This window comes from Stenella coeruleoalba (assembly GCF_951394435.1).
Source record: "Stenella coeruleoalba genome assembly, chromosome: 4".
In the NCBI taxonomy this organism is placed as follows: Eukaryota; Metazoa; Chordata; class Mammalia; order Artiodactyla; family Delphinidae; genus Stenella; species Stenella coeruleoalba.
In genome coordinates this window covers 103264329-103282466 of record NC_137149.1, presented here as the reverse complement: position 1 = coordinate 103282466, position 18138 = coordinate 103264329, and the positions used below count along the sequence as shown (strand labels likewise).

The 18138-nt window shown below is 41.8% G+C and overlaps 1 protein-coding gene across 1 annotated transcript; it reads right to left on the bottom strand.

Moving 5' to 3' along the window:
• Positions 1 to 7174: 7174 nt before the first annotated feature.
• On the bottom strand, positions 7175 to 15696 carry ODAPH (odontogenesis associated phosphoprotein). Its single transcript, XM_079919535.1, has 3 exons — positions 15579 to 15696; positions 14004 to 14633; positions 7175 to 7918 (listed from the first exon to the last, which is right to left on the bottom strand). The coding sequence occupies exons 2-3, from the start codon at positions 14068 to 14070 to the stop codon at positions 7554 to 7556; spliced, it is 432 nt and encodes a 143-aa protein (XP_079775661.1). The 5' UTR covers positions 14071 to 14633; positions 15579 to 15696; the 3' UTR covers positions 7175 to 7553.
• Positions 15697 to 18138: the final 2442 nt, after the last annotated feature.

Below are 18138 nucleotides of genomic sequence, written 5' to 3'. Positions count from 1 at the left end.
CACTGCTTTTAAGGTTTTAAGGCTAGTCCTAGAGAATTGGACTAAATGGATTTTTCTCTATTGTTTTGTGTTGTGTTTTAGAATTGGAAATGGGTCCTTAACACTCCTCTATGTGAATGAAAAATTATGTTCTCACATTGCTTTTTAAAGGGTCTCATTTTCTCTCTTCATAGCTTCAGACATGAAGTAACTTGAAAATGTAATTACCATAAAGCTTATCTATTTCTTAACACGTCTTTCTGAGAAGTGCCTTCCCACAAATCACTTGTCATCACTTGTAAGTAACTTGTGATTTAGAGCTTTGTGTTTGTAGATGTTTGTGGATATCTGATATCGACTCTATTATATGCTGAGAAACAGAAAACAAAACAAAAACCCATCCACCAAATGTCATTTTCCTTTGCTTTCAGTGAAATTTTATTTCCCCCCATGACGTAGGCTTATTTAATCCCTACTTGTACTTTGGCATGCCAGATCATCTCCTGTAGAAGTGAGGAAGGTTCTAGCGAAACTTTGAAAACTGTATTGTTGGTTAATGTGAATTAAATAAGAGTCGGGCTTCCCTGGTGGCGCAGTGGTTAAGAATCCGCCTGCCAATGCAGGGAACATGGGTTCGAGCCCTGGTCTGGGAAGATCCCACATGCCATGGAGCAACGAAGCCCGTGAGCCACAACTACTGAGCCTGCGTGCCACAACTACTGAAGCCCACGCACCTAGAGCCCGTGCTCCGCAACAAGAGAAGCCACTGCACGCAATAAGAAGCCCGCGCACCGAAGAGTAGCCCCTGCTTGCTGCAACTGGAGAAAGCCCGTGCGCAGCAACGAAGACCCAACACAGCCAAAGATAAATTAAAAAAAATTAAAAAAAAAATTAAATAAAAAAAAAAAGAAGGAGTCAGGGAAATGAAACCAAAATATTTCAATTCAGCATGTCTTCCTGTCCCTACACTAGGGTAGGCTCTCTTATCAGTCAAGAGAACAGGTTTTTAATGTCAGTTTACCTCCATTTAGCTATCTCCATGCCTCTAGTTCTGGAAAGCGATCTCCATTAACATTGCCACTAGAATTTAAAACAATCCTTCCATCCCACAGCAATGTTCCCATTGGTTACTTCCCTCCTGAACCTGCGTTTAGTCTTCTTCCTTAGATCATCACTCCTTTTGCTTACATGTATACCTACCTGTCTGTCTCCTCCACTGTATATTTTTTAAGTAGAAAAGCTGTTTATTAAATTGCTCCTAGTCCCTCCAGAAGAGTCAGGGCCAGATTCTGAAGGCACACGGGCAAGTACAATACCCAGTGTCACCGCCCCCACCAAAATTTCTGTGTCTCTAAAGATTGGGAACTACATCTTATTTGTCTATTTCTGTTCCACACCATCTAGCTCTGTGATTTCTACGTGACGATAATAATAGTAACCCTGTGAAGGTAGGAATGTTAGTCATGGTTTAGAGGCAAAGTGCAGTAAGTCCTCTACCTTCAATTTTTTGAACTTTCAAAGTTGTGAACGTGCGTTCGTGTGTCCAGTCACGTAAGTTAGTTCACGTGTCTGGCGTACATTGTCACGTGCATGCATCCTCTACCAGTGGTTGTGCTTTTGTGTACTTCATTGTACAGTACTGTATAGAGTACAGTAGTACAGTATCTTTATTTCAAGCCCAGGATGCCTGGAAGCAAACGTAAAAGCAGCAGTGATGTAGCTGGTACTACTGTACTTTTCAAGGTACTGTACTGTAAGATTAAACATGTTTTCTTTATTTTTTGTGTCTGTTTTTTATGTATTATTTGTGTGAAAAATATTATAAACCTATTACAGTACACTACTATATAGCCGACTGTGTTAGTTGGGCACCTCGGCTAACCCTGTTGGCTTTATGAACAAACAGGACTTAACGAACGCGCTCTTGGAACGGAACTCATTCGTATGTAGGGGACTTACTGCATAGGCTTTGAAAGTTAAGAAGGTTACTCAGTGTCACTCAGTAAATGATAGAGCCATGGGTGTTTGTTGAAATAGATATGTGGTCATGATTACTTAGATCTGGAATCAATTAAAACTTTTTTTGTTTAGATAATAAAAACTTTGGGAGCTTAGGCTCCTGGAGCTACACGCATCCTCGTCCACTTACAGAGGAGGAAGCATGTTTCTCCAGCCATAAACAAAACTTCACTTTACTCTTATTAAGCCAGATTTGGATACTGCTCACCTTGAATCAAGCATTGTAGCCAGGGGAATGGTGTGCACTGATTGGCTTGGGGCTCTGTTACATTCCTTTGCTTGAATTAATAACAAGAGCAAAAGGAAACAGGATTATACTGATTGGGTTAGGCTAATGACAGCCTACCCATGGAACCACCAGGCTTCCGCAGAGCTGGGGAGGCATACAGGACATGGATGCTGGAGAAAACAGTCACAGTGCTCACCAGATAAGGATGTTTTGAAGCTGCAAATGTATGCTTCCTTTTAGATTTTCACCCATTCTGCCAAATTGTCCTCCAAAAATGCCGTACCAATTTCCATTCTCACCAACAGTGTCTGGGAAAGTACCTCCCCACGCCTGGACTATGGTAGATAACACTAGTAATAATTTCCATGTGGACCAATCTGCTGAGTGAAGATTGTCTTGCTTTAGTTTACATTTTCTTGATTACTACTGAGGTTACACATGTTTTCATAGATTTTTTCTTTTTAGATATTTATTGGTCACTTGGGTTCCTTCTTTGAAGAAAGGATACTAAAAGTCTTAAAAAGTGAGGCAAATTTTAGCTTGAGTGTTGGAGATTTTCCTTTGTAGATGTGTTTCATACTTCCTGAAAACAAAGGTAAACACCAGATTCAGATAATATAGCTTGGCTCAAGGTATATTGTAGATCAAAAATTATTTTAAACTGGGAAATGCAGCCCAGCCAGAAGAATGTATTTTAAATTATACTTGTCGTCCTAAGTAAGGTGTTCAGATCCCCTTTCTTCTGCTGAGTCTTGGGAGGAAATAAATTAATGCGAGAGAAGCACTTTTTCCCTTCTAGGGCAGAGGAATGAAGACGTCAGCTCTGTTCGGATGGACAGGAATTATTTAAGGAGGGTTGTAAAAGGTCTGAGCTCGAGGGTTGCTGCAGCTGGCCTTACATCCCTTTCACTACGACGACACCTTACTCCTTTGGCTCCGCCCAGGACTGCCCAGGGCTGTCAAGCGTGATCCAAGAGGGGGCAGTAGAGAGCGATTTTCTTCCCAAGGAGAGAAGCGCTAAAACCTGCGATAAATTTCACCTGAGGGGTATTATCTGCTCTTTTGTCCATGCAATAAGCCGTCTTCTTTCCCCGTTTTTAAGGGCCCAGTGTTAAGGATTGCGTAATCTATTTGAACCGCAGGGGTGGCAAGGAAGAACTGTAATAGACGGGCCATCAGATGGTGCCGGCCGTGGAGGGGCGCGCCCTGGTGGACATTGATAGTTAAACTCTCTGTTAGTCCGGTCTTAAAAGGTTTAGGAAGCAGAGTGGGAGCGGAGGAGACCCAACGCACGTGGCGTTTATCTCTCTGATTGGATCAGGGCTCCCCTACTGTCAGCAGGTGGCTGGTGACTCAGAGGTCAGCAAGGCAGAACAAGTGGCTGGAGGAGAGCTAGGCTGGTGGGAGCGTGGGGGCAATGAGGAGGAGCTGTGCACTTCACTGAGAATCCTGAGTAAAAGAAAAAAACCCTGAAGGGTTATGAAAGTAAATTTGCCTCACAACGATGAAATGGGAGCGGATGGGCAAATGCAGAGTGGCAGGAAGGCTGATCAGGCTACTTCCAAGAGAGCTGATCCAACAAAAGGGCGCTGAACATCTTTGGAATGAATCGGAAATATGGTCTTCAAGTGTGATTTACAAGCAGCAAAATGTAAGTTGATGCTCACAATGAATGGAAATTGGAAAATTAGTCCACACTGTGGCTCTGGCCACTTTTCTTGATTATATTGGAATGCAGCATAGGGAGTCCGCATGGTACAGCCTGAGGCACATTTCCAACCTTGGTATCAGTCAGCTAAGATGTATGTTAAGTCAGCAGTCAGTCCACTGGAGTTCTGAATTTACAAAAGTGTAGGGCATGTTGTTTAGGGGAAACAAGTTATCTATTATGTGTCTAAAAATAAAGTCCTCGATATACCTCTCAACATGTTGATTTGAAAAAATAAATCACCAATGAAAACTGAAAAGAGGCTATAGGAAAAGAGAAATACTTTGCCAGCATGGAAACAGAAACTTAAGACACATTTTGCACACAATTCTATGACTATATGAAATCTACCTCTATTCTGAGTGATGGTGGGCATCTAATTCCCCAAGTGAAGGAACATAGTGAAAGATTTTTCCAAAAAAAGGTAAAGTGTTTACTATGTACAGAACGTGTAATAAATCACCTATTTAGAACATAAGCCAAGATATCTATAAATTTTGTTGTCAGAAAATCAGTTTCTCCTTGCTTGTTGAACACATATTTAAAGAATAACAGTTTGAAGAGGCATCTCAGATAATAGCTTTCCCAGGAAATCTGTATGTCTTCACCTAGCCTGGAGAGATTTTACAAAGAGGATTGGACTCAGAGTTTGAAAAAAGTGATAGATTCTACTAATAAAAGCCTGAAAAAATTACAAAATTAAGTGAGCAATTAAATTGGAGCATTCTCTGTCTCTGGTTACCATTCTGACCTATTTTCTAACGAACTACTGAAAGGGAAAAAATTTATCAGCACTGAAAAGAGAAAGACTCATGTTAAAATTCTTCAAAGAAGTTTGAAAGCATGCACCAGTGGCCAGTAACTGTTTTATTTGAGAGAGAGGTTTATACTTATCTTTCTCTCCTCAATAGAAGTTCTTTTTTTGCTGGAGAAGATTTTAAAATCCTGAGACTTCCTCTGATATGTGGGAATTGATTTGCAAGCAAATAGGGTTAAAATACCAGGAGCCTTAAAAGTTCATTTATTTAACAAATATTTATTGAATCCCTACTATATGCAAGGATTGTTTTAAGTCCTGGAGATAAAGGAATGAACACAATAGATACAAATCACTGCTTTTAAAGAGCTTACTTTCTGATGTGAAAGACAAATAATAAAAGAGGTAACTATGAATACATATAGAATGATTGAATGTGATTCGTGCTAGGAATAAAAATAAAGCCAGGAATGGGAAGAGGAAGTAGGTCTGTGCATGCACATTTAATTCGGGTGGCCAGGAACTGAGAGGTGGCATTTTATGAAGGTCCTGAAAGGAGTGAGGGGAGGACCCCTATGGATAACCTGTATTATCTGGGTCAAAGGCACTGTAGCCAGAGGGACCGCCAGGGCACAGGTCCTCAGGAGGGAGTGCGTTTGGTGTGAGGACCAGCAAGGAGGGCAGTGTGTCTGGAGTGGAGTGAGAAGGGAAAAGAGTAGTGTGAGATGAGGTCAGAGAGGAAGAGGCTGGGGATGAGGCGTGGGGAGGCCGAGTCATGCAGGCCACTGTTAAGGACCTGGACATCTGTGTCAAGAGGTTTCAGATGTATTAGTAGAGATGGCCCCTTCTACACAAATCATTGAACTGCTACTGTCCAATTCATGCTTATCGTAAATTTCCAATGTCAACATTGTGGGAGATATCTTCTGTTCAGAATGTGTGTTTCTCTCTTTTTCTGGTTCTTTTGATAGCCAACTATAGGGTTATATTTGAGGCTGTTAAAAAATTTCTGGTTTAAATTTGCCTTAGTTGGGAAAGACAAATACATATTGCTTCGTGCTAAAAAATATGCAAAGTCTTCTGCTTACTGTTATTTTTTTTTTTTAGTATTTATTTATTTGGTGGCGCTGGGTCTTAGTTGCGGTGCGCAGGTTCCTTAGTTGCGGCACGCAGGTTCCTTAGTTGTGGCATGTGAACTCTTAGTCACAGCATGTGGGATCTAATTCCCTGACCATGGATCAGAACCTGGGTCCCCTGCATTGGAAGCATGGAGTCTTATCCACTGCGCCACCAGGGAAGTCCCTTCTGCTTACTGTTATGAGGTGATATTTCAGTGAAATAGTGCCTCCCCCCCCCCGCTTTATTGAGATGTAATTGACATATTACATTGTGTAAGTTTAAGGTGTGCAACGTGTTGATTTTGTAACACTTACCTGTTGCAAAACGGTCACCACCAAAGCATTAGCTACCACCTCCATCCCGTTACACAATTACCGTCTCTTTTTTGTGATGAGAACATTCAGGATCTACTCTTTTAGCAACTTTTAAATATATAATAGAGTATTATTAGCTATAATCACCACACTGTACATTAGATCCCTAGGACTTGTTAATCTTAGAAGTGGACGTTTGTGCCTTTTGACCAATATCTCCCCATTTCTCCACCTCTCCCAGTCACTCTACTCTCTGTGAATTTGGCTTTTTTAGAGTCCACATATAAGTGATATTATACAGTATTTGTCTTTCTATGTCTGACTTATCAGTGAAATATTACTTAATATAACCTTGCCAACTACCAGTCAGTGAAATATTTGAAAGCTTATTTAACAAATTAAATCTACAGTTATAATTAGCATACCTTTACTGATTTCCTCTGCACTGCAGCATTTAAAACATTTTCAATTGAAAGATAATTTACATATTGTAAAATACATAAATCTTAAACATACAGCTTGGTGAATTTTTAGAAATGTGTACACCCTGTGTAACCATCACCCAGATTAAGAAATGGAATATTTTCAGGTCCCAGCAGGCTCCCTCTTGCCCTTACTCAGCCAATATCCCCTCAAAAGTCATCACTATTCTGACCTCTATCACATCACCATGGGTTGGTTTTGCTTGTTCCTGAATTTCATATAAATGGAATCTTACTGTATGTATTCTTTTGTGTTTGGCTTCTTTCACTCAACACGAAGTTGTGAGATTCATTTATGTTGTTGTGTGAAGCAGCGATCTGCTGTTTTTCATGGCTGTGTTGTATTCTAGGATATGAGATGATCATTATTTACCCTTTCTACTGTTGGTGGACATTCATGCTGTTTCCAGTTTAGAGCTGTTTTATGATGACTCAGTGCTTTTACCTGGTAATAACTCTAGGAGTTGCTCAGGTATACAGAATTTATTGCCCCAAATACACTGCTCCAGTTGTGTCTGCTCGTTTGTACCTCCCACTCCTCAATGCTTTGGTCCTTCTGCTGTTTAGAACAAGGAAGTTCCTATTGGAACCTGATACTTACTTACACTTTATTATAAAAATTAGTCAAATATGCTCTGTGCTTGAAAAAGGAAAGAAGTGGTTTTCTTTATTTTTTTCTTACGTATAAAAGTACCTGAGCATTCATACGATTCAACATCAAAAAAACAAACAACTTGATTAAAAAATGGGCAGAACTGAATAGACAGTTTTCCAAAGAAGACATGCAGATGGCCAACAGGCACATGAAAAGGCTCAACATCACTAATCATCAGGGAAATGCAGATCAAAACCACAATGAGATATCACCGATACTTAATTTTCCAGTCCAATAGTTTTAGTTTAGTCACTGAAAACAGAAATCTTTTTCCTGAGGCCTTGGCTTCTTTTACTTCAGCACGTTTGGCGCTTCTCTCTTTTCTCTGCTTTCCTCAGAGGAGCTTCCTCTCCAGAGTCTTCTTCTGGGGAAATAATAATAAGGAGGAAGGCGACTGTGCGGCCGAAAAAATGGATGGAACTGAAAATGGTGGTAGCACCTCGGAGGGAGGAAAGGTCTGTATGGGAACCTAATGTGGACTCTGGGCCTTTGTGGTGGGAAAAAATGGAAGGGACACCTGGGTGTCCTGGTGATGGGCTGGATCCTCGTCACTGGGTTCCTTGTGGTGGGAGGAGGGGTAAGCGTAAAGATCTGGCAGTCTGTAGGCTCTGCATTATTTTGTGAGTCTCCAGGAGGGGTGAATACCTCTTCCTGTCCTGTGGGGAGAAAAGCGCAAGTCAGGAAACAGGCCTGATGACACGAGCAGAGGGGAGAGTCTTCAGGTGGAGGCAGGGGAGAAAGAGGGGAAGAGAGAATTCTAGAGTCTCAAAGCATGTTTGAGAGAACTGCCCAGCCCAGTAAAATGAGACACAGACACTCCTTATGACCCAGAAATTCCACTCGGAATTTACCCAAGAGAAATGAGTGCTTATATCTACAAAAGACTAGTTCAAGAACGTTCACAACAGTCTTATTAACATTAACCCAAACCTGCTAACAATGCCAGTGTCCATCAATAGGAGAATGGATAAACAAACTGTGTATTCATACAATGAAAGAATACTCAGCAATGAAAAGGAAGAATTACTAATACAACAACATGGATGTATCCTGTGATGTTATGTTGAGCAAAGAAGTTAGACGCAAAAGAATACATACTGTAAGATTCCATTTTTATGAAGTTCAAGAACAAGCAAAACTAATCTATGGTAAAAAAAAAAAAAGTCAAAAATAGTTAGCTTAGGGTTAGCGTAGGTGTTATTTAGTGGAAAAAGTAACCAGTGAATTCTTTAGATCTCGATCTGGGTGGTTGTTACATGAATATGGAGAGAGATATACACACACACACACTTATATTTACACGTACATACCTATATACACAAAAGTACGAATGTACACACATATGTATACACACACACACACTTATATTTACACATACATACCTATATACACAAAAGTACGAATGTACACACATACGTATACACACACACATATCTAAAATGTGATCAATATATACCCTTAGGATTTGTGCATTTTATTGTGCATAAATTATACATAAAGAAAGAAAATTTGATGGAAAAAAAGTAATGTAAAGAAAAGGCCTGCTTCACTTCCCCAGCAGTGAAATCATTCCCTGAAGAGGAAGGGAGGGAACATCTACTTGCTCCAGGGGAATGAGCACTGAGGACCAGGATGACATTCATTTCTGAGAAGAAATTTGGATCAACCTCCAGTGTCAAGGTCTTCCCTCTAACTGTATCATACAATCAAACTGGCTGCGAAAAAGCAAGCTTTCCTTTAGGAAATTATTTCTTCACTCCCTTAGAGACTTACCAAAACAGGCCTGGAAAGGGTTGCTGAGTGTGAATGATGGAAAAATGAATTCCTCACAGTAAGTTGAGAGCTAGATTCCCCTCACCTTTAAAACAGCTGAATTCAGGTTTCTTGGTTGTACTGGGTCTGCTTATTCATAGCCCCTTCTAGAGATTCTGTTTCACCCATAATACCTGGAAAGGTCAGTACTACACTCCTCTGGCTATGGCTGATTGGACTGTTGTTAGACACTCAACTCATTCATTGGCTGGCCAGTGACCAATCAGATTCTCACTCAAGAATTTCAACAGAGACACAGCTAGTGGAAGATGTTACTGGAAGTGGTAGGGCGGGGGCTGGAGTGTCAGGTATTGGCCAGTTGAATGTTGAATAAACAGAGAAACCAATATTTCCATAGCTGTAAAATGGGGAAAGCCTCTCAAAGAGAAAAAGAGACAAGTGCCTCTGTGGTAACAGAGTGATGATGAGGGTAACCTTGACTCTTGACTTTCTCAGGGCTGGTCTTTTTGAGGGCTGGCTGTACTTAAGGTCCTTGGAAATATCTTTATAATAATCACCCCACCTCCAGCTCTATTCATTTTCTTTTAAGCCAGCTTGAATGGGTGTCTGTTTCTTGAATTAAATACTGACCCTTTCTCCCATACCCACCCAGGCTACTGAGTATTAAAATCTTATGGCTGAAACTAGATTAAGACATTTCAAACTACAGAAGCTGATTAAATCCCATACTACTCATTCTTTCCTATACACAATCAGATCAATTCTGAACCTTTGTAACATGAAAACTTTCTGCTGAGAATCCAGTCACTAGGGGAGAAGCTAGCCTTATTCTTAAATTAAAAAAAAAATTTATATATTATTAGCTGCGTTGGGTCTTCGTTGCTATGCACGGGCTTTCTCTAGTTGCGGTGAGCAGGGGCTACTCTTCGTTGTGGTGCGCGGGATTCTCATCGTGGTGGCTTCTTTTGTTGCAGAGCATGGGCTCTAGGCATGCGGGCTTCAGTAGTTGTGGCTCGCGGGCTCTAGAGCGCAGGCTCAGTAGTTGTGGCGCACGGGCTTAGTTGCTCCGCAGAATGTGGGATCTTCCCGGGCCAGGGCTCGAATCCGTGTCCCATACATTGGCAGGAGGATTCTTAACCACTGTGCCACCAGGGAAGTCTGAAGCTAGCCTTATCCTTAAGCTCCATCTTGACATTTTGCTATCAGATCAGGCTTAGCTAGGTCTTGGGCTCTGCCACTCATTAAGCTGGACTCTAGTTTTTAAAAACACCCACCCCTTGTGCTCTTTCTACTTCTTAAAACTGAGGCTATTCTCCAAATCCTCCTGACAATGGTGCTCTAGGCATCTGGAACCAGATTTTTAAAAGCCCACAGCCATGGATGATTTTTTTGAAGTAGTTTTTGTGGAATGGAGGAAACCGCGTCAGATTCCCGTGGCTTAAATAGGTGGGAAAAAATAGACTCAGAAGTGTGTAGAGTTCTCTTTGAAGTGAGAGAAGTAGAACCAAAGAAGTTTATGGTAGATCATGTCTCATTTCCTCAGGGAGGCCTTCCCTCCCTTGAGGCTGGCTTAAGGCCCCTGGCAATATGCTTCCCTAGCACCCTGTGAGTCCACTTTCATCATATTCATCAGTCATGTGATTACCATTCAGCGGTTGTATTCCTCCTGCACTGAAGTATCTGTCTGATCATTCTGTACACCTGATCTCATTGCTAGCCCAGTGCCTACGGTGGACTTGAACAGACTGAGAGAAATCTCAGTTTCCATAATTTCAAAAGTTACCACATTCCTACCTCTCAGGGATAATGTGATCATTAATAAGCAAATATTTCTCATTATGTAACATACTGACATGACAGCAAAGATACTGAATATCAAACACAAAGAGCTCTTTTGCAACCATAATTAGACCAAACTAGGTCAAATATTTAAGTGCAGATTGGAAACATTTTGAGAGGCAGAACGGCATAGGATCCCTGAGCTCTGCCGTTTAATAATTGTGTGACCATCGATAGCTTCCTTAACTTCTCTCAGTCTTCTTTTCCTTATTTGTAAAATGGAGAAAATAATACTACCTATCTCACTGGCTTGTAAAGTGCTGAGAACATGCCTGACACGTGCATTTGGTAGGTCTTAGCTGTTGTTATTGGGCCTCCATCAACACAAGGCCTGTTGACTCTGTTGGTCATTGCTATGTCCCTAGTACCCAGAACAGTCCCTGGCTTGGCCTCATGCCCAGTACATAGCTGATTAATTGAATGAGGCAGATGTTGAGTGTAGATGCTGAGTTCCTCTCTGTAGATTTTTGTGAAGCTCAGTATTTCATTCCAGTCCCAGAAAAAAATTAAAAAAAAATTTTTTTTGGCCTCGCTGCCCGGCATGCAGGATCTTAGTTCCCCCACCAGGGGTTGAACCTGTGCCCCCTGACGTGGGAGTGCAGAGTCTTACCCACTGGACCGCCACGGAAGTCCCTCCAGTCCCAGGAAAATTGCAATAATAACTTACATTCAAAATTAGAGGATAGGGCTTCCCGGGTGGCGCAGTGGTTAAGAATCCACCTGCCAATGCAGGGGACACAGGTTCCAGCCCTGGTCTGGGAAGATCCCACGTGCCGTGGAGCAACTAAGCCCGTGTGCCACAACTCCTGAGCCTGTGCTCTAGAGCCCACAAGCCACAATTACTGAAGCCCGTGCGCCTAGAACCTGTGCTCCACAACAAGAGAAGCCACTGCAAAGAGAAGCCTGCGCACCGCAACGAAGAGTAGCCCCCGCTGGCTGCAACTAGAGAAAGCCCTCACTCAGCAACGAAGACCCAATGCAGCCAAAAATAAAATAAAATAAATTTAAAAAATTAAAAGATAATAAAATAATCAAGACCCAAAATATTGCTTGGAGTTTGGACATCAATTTTAAGTGGGTTTACTATAGTCTAGACATGAAATTCATCATATGCTAACAACTAGTACTTTAAAAAAAAAAAGTAAGGGTGAGATGACCTTTTTTTAAAAAATATAATTATCTGTACTCTGTGGTTATTTGGGCAGACAATAGCTGGTTTGTAGTGAACTACCCTGATTTCTAAGAGAAGTAAGTTTTATACTTGATGTATAAGTATGCAGTTCTTCTTTTACACTTGGAGGATCACAAAAATTCTCAGGTGCCTTTAGAGTCGAACCAAAAAGAAATATAAGTCCTGTGATTAATTTGCTCACAGTAACTGCAACTTAATTCATTTTGTAGACTCACAGAATAACTGGCTATTTTAGCCAAATCTCTAATTTTACAGGTAAAGACATAGGAGCCCAGTTCATACCAGTTCACACAGGCCTCTTTCAATCCTATGCTATAAGTCTAGTAGTTTCAACAGTGTGCAGGTTACTTTGTTACGTGCTGTGACAAATGCAGAGATGATAAAGACACGGGGCCTGCCCTCGAGAGGTGGGGAGACGCTACAAATACATGGATCTATAATGCAGAGCAGAATGCAGTATGGACCACGGGTGATATACAAATTGCTCTAAGAATTCAAAGATGTCAGAGAGAGGGAGATTGCAATTTGAAAGCTATGTGTCTTAAGAAAGCCTTATGTGAAGGTAATACTATAGTGACATTAAACGTCACCATGTGAAGCAGAATTGCAATAAACAGTGGTGAAATCAGGAGCGGGGGCAACCATAGCTGCTGCTGTGGAGGAGAGAGAGAACAGGGTGGGTTTGGAGATCCACACATGACCCCGTCTGGCAGAGCCAGGGCATGTGTAAGTGGGTGATGGCCTGGAGCCAGGGCTGCCTGGAGAGTGTGAAGCTGCATTTGAAGGTCTTTGAGGCTAGTCTGAGGGATAGTGGGGAAGAGTGAGCCTAAATCAGAAATCACATTTTAATGGTGTTTTAAAAAAAAAAGTGAATAAACCTCTAATCTCATTATAACTTATTTAGCTACGTATTTACAAGGTTTCCTGAAGAGTGGTTGACTTTCTGGAAAGGTGCCCGGTGTCAGGTTTTGTGTTCTGGTGCCACTTTCAGATGTCACTTTTAGCGGGTGATGTTTGCAGTCTTGTCTTGGGAATCGGGCAGGTGTTCTTTGTAATCTGTCTCCTTGCCCTCTGATCGCCTGAGTTCATGCAGAGATTGGACAAGGTGATCTCTGGTGGCCTCACCACCACCTCTGATGTCCCTGCCCCTTTCTGTTCTGTTGTGAGCTTTGGTGGATGGGTGCAGGGAACTTGCTAGGGGATGACTAGGGTCTGACTGAGCTCCTGCAAAGCCCCAGGCCACGTGAAAGTGGTGGAGGACTCAGTTTGACTCCTGGGGCTCTCCCCCTTTTCTTTCCTGTCCCCAGCGTTTGTAAACCAATGCTCTGGCTCAGGCCATCTGGAAATTTTGTAGTGGGGGAAAAGGAAAGAGAAAGGAGTAGGGGAGAAATTGAATCTAATAGAACCTTAAAGAAAGAAGTCTAGGCTAACCTCCACAGCACCAAGACACAACTGACTAGATGTGATTAATTAAAGCAGTTAATAAACAGAGACTGAACACCCACCATGGGCAAAATACCAGGCTGTTGGGCATATAAAGAGGTGGACATTGCTGTAATTCAGGGTGGAAATTGTTAGCTCTATATCAATAATAACTAGTATTCATATAGTGCTTGAAGGATGAAGAGCTTTTCTTGCATGATAGCTCATTTGGTCCTCACGACCCCCATAATAATGGACATCATTAATGCTGTCACTTCACACTTGAGGAAATGGAAATCAGAACAGTTAAGTGTGTCTAAAGTCACATAGCTAGGGCTGAGACTAGGACCTTCCGATGATAAAATTCAGCCTCTTTCTCTTTAACCACACAGGCTGATGAAAGCTGACGTAAATAGTTCCAGTTCACGATATGCATAATCATGGAGCCAAATTTTGTCTTTTCACACAACTTATCAATTACTGGACCCACAGTAGAATAAAAACAAAACCCTTACCTTCTGCCACAGTTACCACCAACCAGCAGACCAGTAGCCAGTAGGAGAAGCAGAGTCTGTGAGCCATGGCTTCTACCCCAAGCAGTCACTGCCTTGAACCCAACGTGGCTTAAAAGGGGTTGGTGAGTCACCTGCAGACTGATTCAGGGAGTTTTCATTTGCATAGTGGACCACAGGGATTAGGGCCTGTGGTGTGAGGGTAAGAAATCAGCAAGGAAATACCAGACAGTATTTGTCAACCAGAGCTTCTTGTAATGACAGCCAAAGGTCATTCATCTGTCCTTGGTTGGAGTTGGATTGTGGACAACCACGCCCTCACTATCCTTTTAATTCCTTCAAACTTCCCCTCTTAGTGCCTTCTCATTACTTGTGTATATAGGTCTCCCTCAGCAAGAGAAAGAATCTGTCCAGGAAATGTACAGCACCGCTTCCTTCTGTGTAGCTTACTTACTTAACAAAACCAAACAGGACAGGGAGGACGTTATCTAAAGGCTTTGTGACCCCGGCAGTCTGAAGAGGCTGTTCACAGATCTTGGATCAGGGATTACGACTTCTTCTCTGCTTTTGTCAAGGAGCCGAGAGCAGCAGAGTCAGAAAACTATCTTCTCTAGTAGCCATCATGGTCACTGTCTAAACAAACATGAAAATTTTGGGAGATTAACTTAGTGATTTGTCCTTCCAAGGCCCCCTCTGATTCATCAAACTGCCCGTAAGATGCCTGGTTTGTTTCCTGTCAGCTGCTGGAGGAATGGGAGTGGGCGGTCACAAGTGCTTAAAAGCACGGACGTTGGAGTTAGAGATGATCATACTAAGTGAAGTAGGTCAGAAAGAGAAAGACACAGGCTTCCCTGGTGGCGCAGTGGTTGAGAGTCTGCCTGCCGATGCAGGGGACACGGGTTCGTGCCCCGGTCCGGGAAGATCCCACATGCCGCGGAGCGCCTGGGCCCGTGAGCCATGGCTGCTGAGCCTGCGGGTCCGGAGCCTGTGCTCTGCAACGGGAGAGGCCGCAGCAGTGAGAGGCCCGTGTACCACAAAAAAAAAAAAAAAAAAAAAAAAGGAAAGAAAGAAAAAAAAAAAAAACTAGTCCTGGGTCTTTTGTATAAGTGATTGGAAAAAAGGCACACATTTTGCCTTTGGACTTGAAGTTGGGAAGAGACATGAAGAGTCTGCTCAATAAAACAGAGTGGAGAGATATCAGATTCTGACAACAACATTTGAACCTCTGAATCCAGCTATACCTGAAGCCGTACACAGTGCACGGCCTGTGGTATGCTAAAATGGATTTTAAAGTATTCCCAACATAGACTTATAGAAACAAATCACATAGAGAATAAAGATTCTAAGTCTAGTGCTGCTTGCTAAATGGAAAGAAGAGCTATTAACTTTTATATTCTTGTATTTGATTACAAACTATAGAAGTAGACAGGGAGTAGAAAATTACGTCAGTTCCAGTGGCTGGGTAAGGCATTTGCAGAGATTAAGACCGATCTTTTTCTCATTCCATGCATTCTTCCTGAGAGCTGAGAGAAACCCGGTGACTAGACAGACTCCCGAGCAGGTGGAAGCTGTGGATACCTGAATGTCTTGGCTAAATATGCGGTGAGGTGACTTCACCCTGCATGCTCAGCCGCCCTGTTTATGCTTGGCAGTAACATCAGACAGATCCAGATTGTGGCGATGAGTCACTATGGACTTTCCCCAGCCTCAGACATAGGGTGAGTTCACATTTTATCCTTCAGCCTCTAACTGCCCCAGTAGGAGCTCCTGAATGGAATGATTGCAGTCTGGCCTTCAGGTGTTTTGAATATTCAATAGTAATTCAGCATTCAGTGAATCGAAATCTCTGGGTCTGGCGTTGTAGATCAGGGTCGACAACGTGTCTCTGTATAATAGCGAGAAAATGTGTCATTATACCAGCTGTTGAGACCATGAGCAAGTTACCTGACTTGTCTAATTTCCTCATCTATAAAATGAGAATAATAAGAGTACCTACCTCATAGGTTAAATGAGTTAATACCATTTAAGCACTTTCAGTGGAGATTGGCGCCATGTAAATGTTAGCTATCATTACTACTGAAAAATAATACAACTTTCTGTCTTGGACAAACATCTCCTCTAGAACCTGGATATCTGAAACAAAACAAAGAAAAGGCAGAATGTGAGGATTTATGAAGATTGTGAAAAGTTCTATGAGAGTGTGCAATACTTCTCAGGTAGCAGTACTTTGAAGTCCTGTTTTTTAGTTTTTTGAGGTATTGAGTCAGTTGGAAAGCTGAATGGGAAATTTCTCAACAGGAAATGAAGGGGGTTTTCTTTGGGGTTCTGCTAGGTGATCAGTCACAGGCAAGCTAACTAAAATCTTGTCATCATACCTTCCCAGACAGTGGTTTCTGTAACTTAGTAAATAGTAAAGCTGGCGGGGGTTGAGAGAGTTCTTGGAAATATCCAGGAGTAACAGGAAATGGTAGTAATTTAAGACTTGGATTCAACTTTAGCCAATGTCTCCAGGAGATGATGAGGGTAATGGTAACAAGCAACTACTAGTTTTTCAGAAATGGCATAGTTTTGATTTAAATTTGTAGAATGCTGTTAACATTTTATTTTCTCTCCCGCCCTCCCTGCCTGCCTTTTTCCTTCCTCTCCTTTCTCTCTCTCTCTCACACCGCCCCCGCCCACCGGAAGTGTATGCTCCCTTCTCTAGAACTAGGCATTTTTAACAGCTTGCCATATATCCTTCCATACCTTTTCCTATATATTTACATACATGCATACTCAGAAACTGTTCTGTAGGTGGCTTTAAAAAATTTTTATATAAATGGGATATTTTGTGTTGCCTTCTAAATTCTTTCTTTTTCACTTAAAATATGTCTTTTCTTTCCATGCCAATCCATATAGATTGGTCTCTTTCTTTTGAATTGTTGCTTGTTATTGCCTTTACGGGTGCACCATAGTTTTATTTATTGATTCACCACTTGGTGGAATTTGGGTTGCTTTCCATTTTCTGCTCTTACAAACAATCCTCCCATAGCCCTCTCTGGGCACATGCAGAGTGCCTTTGCTATAAGGTACATTTAAAAATAACTTGCTGAAACTGTTTTTAGATTTAAATTATAGAATACGTTTTCATTTCACTCTAAAATTTTCCAGTCCCTATGGGCCTTGGTGAGTTTGATCCTTTGGATAGCCACATTTCATTGCTGGCTAAAACCATTTCCTATCTTTTCAACAAAATATGTCCAGATAATGGTGACAGCCACAGAAAGGTGAAATGTACATCTCAATAAGGCATTCCCTATTTTTAAGACCCACCCACAACTCACAGTCACTCATAGAGTGGCAGCCAAAACATTTTTTTAAATCCTCAGGATTTCAGAGGTCTTTCCCTTCAGCTGTAAAGCCTGGCAGCACGTTGTACCATTATAAAGTCTACCTCTTTTATAAGCACCAGTACCCTTCATTTCTAATTAAATTCTACGTTGAGTACACTTTGCTGGCAAGTCTGCAACTGACGCCCATCTCCACAAGGTGCTCACCTCTAGTATTTGTGGTTAGCATTCTGCACAGCCTGTATGCTTCATTATCTTTGTTTGATAAAACACTTGTCTCTTGAAAAGCATGAGGCCAGAGTTGCTGAGTCATATGTGATGTTATTTTTGAACTGCACAAGCTCTACCACAAGGATTTGGGAAATTTATTATCTGACACAAATATGTCGGGGACTCCTCAGCTAAGGTTAGTTCAAAGACTGTCTATTTAGTAAGTGACTGGGTACTCTGAGACAGTGCTACTCAAAGTAGCTAGTCCAGAATGAGATAAGGTGCTCCTCGTTCGACAATGTAAATCAACACATTGTTTCATTCAGGGAGAAAATCTTGCTGTGAAAAAATGTTGACTAAATAGTGGGCTTGGTGATGTAGTTGATTTACTTTCTGGTGCCAGCTCCTTCACTTGGACACGGGTTTCTGAACCACATGATGAGTAGCACTGTTTAAAGTGACATCGAATGAATAAATGAATGAATGAGACATATCTAAGATAAATGACTTTTCAGGGTTGACGTGGGAGGATACGATTAAATAAAATTTTCCCTTTCAGTGGGACAATGTTCCTTGCCTGCTTTTGAGCTGCCACAGAG